The sequence below is a fragment of the Nannochloropsis gaditana genome (genome assembly GCF_000240725.1).
Source record: "Nannochloropsis gaditana CCMP526 unplaced genomic scaffold scaffold187, whole genome shotgun sequence".
Taxonomy (NCBI): Eukaryota; class Eustigmatophyceae; order Eustigmatales; family Monodopsidaceae; genus Microchloropsis; species Microchloropsis gaditana.
Genome location: NW_005803766.1, coordinates 36,204 through 41,629, shown reverse-complemented (window position 1 = coordinate 41,629; position 5,426 = coordinate 36,204). Strand labels below are relative to the sequence as shown.

The 5,426-nt window shown below is 49.4% G+C and overlaps 4 protein-coding genes across 4 annotated transcripts in view; 3 read left to right on the top strand and 1 right to left on the bottom strand.

Annotated features, from left to right (window-relative positions):
- Positions 1 to 824: 824 nt before the first annotated feature.
- Positions 825 to 1,509, top strand: NGA_0619100 (ribosomal rna methyltransferase; the record flags this gene model as incomplete). Its single annotated transcript, XM_005855472.1, has 3 exons — positions 825 to 926; positions 1,094 to 1,271; positions 1,405 to 1,509. Exons 1-3 carry the CDS (start codon positions 835 to 837, stop codon positions 1,507 to 1,509), a joined length of 375 nt encoding a protein of 124 aa, XP_005855534.1. The 5' UTR covers positions 825 to 834.
- Positions 1,510 to 2,923: 1,414 nt separating this feature from the next.
- NGA_0619000 (uncharacterized protein) lies at positions 2,924 to 4,138 on the top strand. Its single transcript, XM_005855471.1, has 3 exons — positions 2,924 to 3,273; positions 3,398 to 3,574; positions 3,757 to 4,138. The coding sequence occupies exons 1-3, from the start codon at positions 2,962 to 2,964 to the stop codon at positions 3,949 to 3,951; spliced, it is 684 nt and encodes a 227-aa protein (XP_005855533.1). The 5' UTR covers positions 2,924 to 2,961; the 3' UTR covers positions 3,952 to 4,138.
- Positions 4,139 to 4,928: 790 nt separating this feature from the next.
- On the top strand, positions 4,929 to 5,357 carry NGA_0619300 (uncharacterized protein; the record flags this gene model as incomplete). The annotated part of the gene is made up of 2 exons (XM_005855474.1): positions 4,929 to 4,998; positions 5,338 to 5,357. Coding segments are annotated over 2 exons (90 nt in total), but the record flags the coding sequence as incomplete, so codon positions are not given.
- A 40-nt stretch (positions 5,358 to 5,397) lies between these two features.
- NGA_0618600 (urea/Na+ high affinity symporter) overlaps positions 5,398 to 5,426 on the bottom strand; it is a gene marked incomplete at both ends in the record, with an annotated part of 2,190 nt that continues 2,161 nt past the window's right edge. The window contains one exon of the mRNA XM_005855467.1: positions 5,398 to 5,426. This exon is cut by the window's right edge and continues 2,051 nt beyond it. Within this exon, the coding sequence (XP_005855529.1) occupies positions 5,398 to 5,426 (29 nt within the window).

Below are 5,426 nucleotides of genomic sequence, written 5' to 3'. Positions count from 1 at the left end.
ACCCTCAGCTTTCAATGGGCCGGATCGTCAACACTTTGCGACTGCTTCTTCACATCTTTTGCTTGCTCCTATTAGTATCCCTTCCCATCTTACCGCTCAAATCGCGGCTGCTCATCCTCCTCCCTCTCTCTCTTTCCTCCCTTCCCTCCCCCAAAGCCTTTCTCGATCGTTTTGCCTGAAGATCTCCGCGTTCCCCAAGAACATGGAGGTAGCCATCGGAGAAATCCTCTTGACAGCTCCAGTCGCCCAAGGCTGTCGGTTGGAGGAAAAAGAGCTTTCTCCCTCCGCCTCTCAGGCGTCGCATGTGTTGCACGTGGTTCATTCCCCTGGTAAGGAGGGAAGGAGGGAGGGAGGGAAGGAGGGAGAAGCGTAGGGTGGGGAAGGTGTGTCTAACTTTAGCGCTGGAGTTAAGGTCTTGTTCTTCTCCGGATCCTCTCTTCTGTTTGCTTTCTTTTTGCGATGCGCATCCTCAACTATCGTCAATCCAGTGCACAACTTTGCGAGACTTCTTGCATTTACCTTAACCGGGCCAGACCAGAACCTTTCTTCGCCAATGCACCCACCCTGAATGTTTTCTCTTCATTCGGGGTCCGGAGATTGGTTTTTCCCGGCTCACTTACCCTTACCCACACCTATCCAGAATGGAGCCCCCTCTTCTACTACGGCCTCACACAGAGCCATTCCCTCACCGGCCCTACTTCCGCCCCTCCTCCATCCTTCCTTTCCTTCCTCCCTCCTTCCTTCGAAAAACCACCCTCCTCCTCCTCCCTGCCCCCCGTCTCCCGGGCATATTTTAAAATGCGGGAAATATGGGAGGAGCGGTTGGAGGAAGGGATGGAGGGCGGGATGGAGGAAGAAATGTGGAAGAAGGACAGGAAAGCCTTGGACGTCGGGGCTTCGCCGGGGGGGTGGACGCAATACCTCAGGTACAATTCAAGAGGGAGGGGAGGGAGAGAGAAGTTAAGGAGGAACAGAGGATTGTAGTGGATACAGAGCCATGGTCCTCTAGGACGAAGTGTCTCGTCGTCCTTCCTTCTTCCTAATCCTCCCCTTCCTCCTTCCTGGCCTCCCAAATTCCCACTTCCCTGCCCAGTGATAAACTGTCTCAGGTCGTCGCTGTGGACGGGGCGAGCCTTCATCCTTCCCTCCTCCCCTCCCTCTCCAATGTCCGCCACGTCCCGTACCGGATCCAAGCGGAGGAAGCGACGGAGGTCTTGAAGGAGGAAGGGCCCTTCCATTTGGTCTGTGTGGACATCAACCTCTTCCCGCAGGTGAGGGTCCATGGTATGAATCGGAAAAGATGTCTCACCGGTTTTTCAAAGACTTGGCAATGAATTTTTAATCCATAGACTTTTACCCTTACCCTGTATTTTCACTTCCCATATCTCTTCTTTCTCTCCCCAGGGGGCGGCGGATCTCATCCTTCAACATGTCTTCCCGCACGTGGCCCACCACGCCCTCGTAATTCTCACTCTGAAGTTTCCACGGAAGCCCACTGGTGCACGGTAGGCCTCTGCGTCCTCCTTCTTCCCTTCCCCCCTCTCTCCTCCCCTTTCACTTTCCTCCCTCCTTCCCTCTTTTCTCCCTTTTGCTTTTTCAGCCCTCCCCATTTCTTTTCTCCGAGCTTCGCTACGATTTTCCCTTTCCTCCGAGCTTCGCTACGATTTTTTCACACACTATGTGATACTATTTCCTTTCTTATTTGTTTTCTTTGTGCCTACGTGGGTGTTGGAATGTCTTCCATACAGTCTCCAGAAAGCGCTGCGCGACCTAGAACGCATATGGGCCGAGGACCCTGAAATTTACTGCCGTTCGAGTAGAAAGAGAGAAGAAGGGCACCGGGACGACGAAGATAAATCAGAAGTACTTCGGTTACTGTGGCTTCATGCAAATTCGTCGCATGAACGGACGGTTATCACCTGGGTGCATCGCCGAAAATCGAGGCCTCCTGTATGAGCACTCATAGGATTTTCAGAAATGTGTAAAGGCAATTTTGATGAGACGCGAAATTGTAACACTCCCTCCAGGATGATATTCAAATAAGCGAAAATTCTTTCTTTAAATGTTGGATCCTATATGAAGGCTTCGTGATTTTATTTCCGCGTGTTGTTTTTGGTAAGCAACGTAATGCAAAATTCACACTGGGGGCAGCATCCGTGATTGTTCAAAACATTGACAATGATTTTGATATATCTGTCCCTTCATGTATGTGATAGCTCAAATGTATTGCTCCAGGCAGGATGGCCCGCAAATTTTGCCCTTCTCCCCTTAACCTCCCACCCCTGCAGCTCTAAACTTCTATCTACGTGAAAGAAACGCGTTGGTCACCGGCTTACAGCCAAGAAAATGTACATAGCGAAAAGCGATCACTCGTCAAACGGGATGCAATCCGCACCACGTTCAACTTGAATACTTTTGCCGGACTCATTCTTGGGAAAGGTGCTTCTGGGAAGTGTAGGTTGTGACATGATGCTTTTGGTAGGGACATAGCTGATTATGGAGATGATGGCTACGTTGTGTATGCACGGATCAGTCCCGATAGGTAGTAATGTATTTATTTTTTTCCCTTAAGCATCCAATATGTTACTCGTAAGAACATAGTCCGGGGGTTGTTGTCAGCAACGTACGGATAAACTACCAGTGGTTGTGCCTCGATGGGCCGTGAAACGGTTTTATGGGCCCTCAACGGTCGGGGTGGCCTGATGGACAACTCAAGAAGACGGCTCGAAAGCAGGGGCACATTCAATTACATTGCGCGCTTTTCACTTGGCTGACGTGTGAGAGATAGATTGATTTGTCTAGTGTCTTGTAATACCCTTGTAATCGCCCGTTCTCTTTTTTTAAAGAAACCTTCTGCTGGCATATCATTCGAAGGATCTGACACACCTGTGCTGCATCATGCCACTTCCATTACACCTACATGAGCAGGTGCTTGGTTCCTAATATCGACGGTAAATCACAATGGGAATTCGGACAATCTACCTTTTGCAATGCGTTTTCCTTCTTGTCCTCCCCTCGATGGGAGGGAAAGCAGTCTTACGTGGTCCAGAGAGCGTGGTTGCTGACAGCACCACAAACTTGGAAGCGGACCCGCCTACCATCATTTCCTATTCCCCAGCCCCACGTTCGTATTTGAGGACAGTTGGATCCCCTGCTGACGCTGTGAAAATGGCGTTGGCGGCTCAAGCGGCCGCGGAGAAGCGAATGGTCGATGGGGCCCATTGCAAAATCCAATGGAAATGGACTGTGTCAAAAGATCAACAGAACTCAACGGTAAGCTCTCTGTCAGATACGAGATGCAAGCCATCTGAAATTGTTAAGATGTTTATGAACTCAAACTGTGGCTGTCTATTTTTTAACGCTGCTCTTCTCTCCCTCCCTCCCACCTGTCTGCCAGGATGGGAGCCTGGGTGTGATTATGGTCCTCGACGAAGCAGGGCGACAAAGCGACGAAGCAACCACTCCTGCTTTCCGTGAATGGACACCTGGCGCGACCTTTGAGGACGAGATGGAGTTTGCCAACTGCCCGCATGCCAAAATCCAAGGCTTCCGTATTGTCTTTTATCCGTATCAGGTATGGAGGCGGGGGACACCGTGTGGGGAGAAGTACGAATGGCGGATGCATGCGGGATCTTCGATGGGAGACCCGGCTTGATTCCCTGCTCATTCCTGTCCCACGGTATTTCTCCAAGCAAAACCCACCTGGGCTCTCTTCTCATTTCCGTTTCTTTTCCCTCCATTCGTTCGCGTTGCCAGGTCCCCGGTGCAGGTCCTCCAGAGGACGACGACCCACCCACCATTTCCTTTTCCCACGTGGAAGCGCTGGAGGAATCACCTGTCCTCCACGAGAGCTGGCGCTGGACGGAAGGAGCAGAAGATCGAGAGATAGGAAAGAAAGGGCCGTTCGTGGCGTCGATGGAGCGCTATACGGTGGCTTGGATCACAGATTAAAATGGAGCAGCCTGCCTTGGAGGAGAAAAGAAGGAGAAAGCCTCAAAAGAGTGAAAATTAGCTCAGGGAAAGTGAGGAAAAGAGAAGGGAGGGAGGAAAAACTTGAAGGCGTGTAAGTATGTACATGACAGAGGGTGGAGGACAACAGCAACAACAGCGACAACAACAACAACAACAACAACCACCAAAGCATGAGGCGTGAAATTATTGTTGCAGCCATTCTCTGTGTTTCTTTTTGGACGCAATGGGATGGTAGTCATCGGAACAGGGGGAAATACGAGTACCATCAGAGACAACTTCGGCTCTGTGCATTTGCCCATTTCTTATTGTAAGAAGAAATGTTAGACCACAATTAAGGGCATCAAAATGCATTTACTTCTGGGAAAGAGAGGAGTAAGACACAAAGTATCGTGTTTTTGGGAGCATAGAACTTTTTGGGGGGACACAACGGACTCCCGACACTCTCAGGCTCAAGATAACCAGGTCTTTAAAAAAGCCATATAACTCATTAAACCTCGATTTTATCAGTAAGTCAATCAAAAAAATGTAAGATAAGAAATGGGGAACAAAATTTATTTTGCAAGAAGAGAAGAAGGAAAAAAGAGACCCTCACAAGCAGAGAGGGCAGGGACAGGTACTACTCGCGTCACGCAGACCCCAGAAAGCATCACAAACGAAAGTGATCCAAACATAAGAAAATGAATAGCATGGCCAATAACCGGTAGTTTGGCCTGTGTATCCGTCGGCTTTTGTATTGTGATGGTCGTGAAAATATTCTCGGAGATGAGGGGAAGTAGGGCAGTACTCTAATGCTTCAAAGCACCATGAGAAAAAAGAATTTAAGCCCACGCTGCCCGGTCCTCTTTCAGCCACGACACTTATCCCTTAATGAGAAGCATGTCTACAAACTCTCCTTAGCAATATATTGGTTTGTGTCATGAGAATGCTTATCGTTCAGTACCCCTCCTACACTCGTAGTACTTGACGTTCGGACATACGTTTGGAGACTGAAGTATCGCGGCCTTTCAAGAAATTGGCACGCTTCAGGTAAGAAACAAATCGGTAAGAGGTGCTGAGACACATGCTTCTTAATGTGTGTTGTCTGTAAGCACATATGATGCTCTGGAAGTGAGACTATTGCCCTATTTTCTCGAACCTACGGGCACGAACGCTGCGCAAGGGTGTGTGTGTATTTAGCACGGGATCATGGTATGAGGCTTTTGGACTGACATTGGCGTCTTTGCGTCCATAGGAGAAGCAAGACATGCCCTAGCAGCAGCCACAACCCACTTTATTTCCTCCTTTCCTTTTCTCCCTTCCTGTCTGGGACATCCTTGCACGCACCACATGTTATTGTAAAGTCTTCTCATTATCCTTGTTGCACAGACAGGCTTCTGAAGCAGAGCACAGGGAGATGGACGCACCTCGTGTTGCTTCACTTGAAATCTAAGGAGTACGGTTGAACCTTTCTCTCC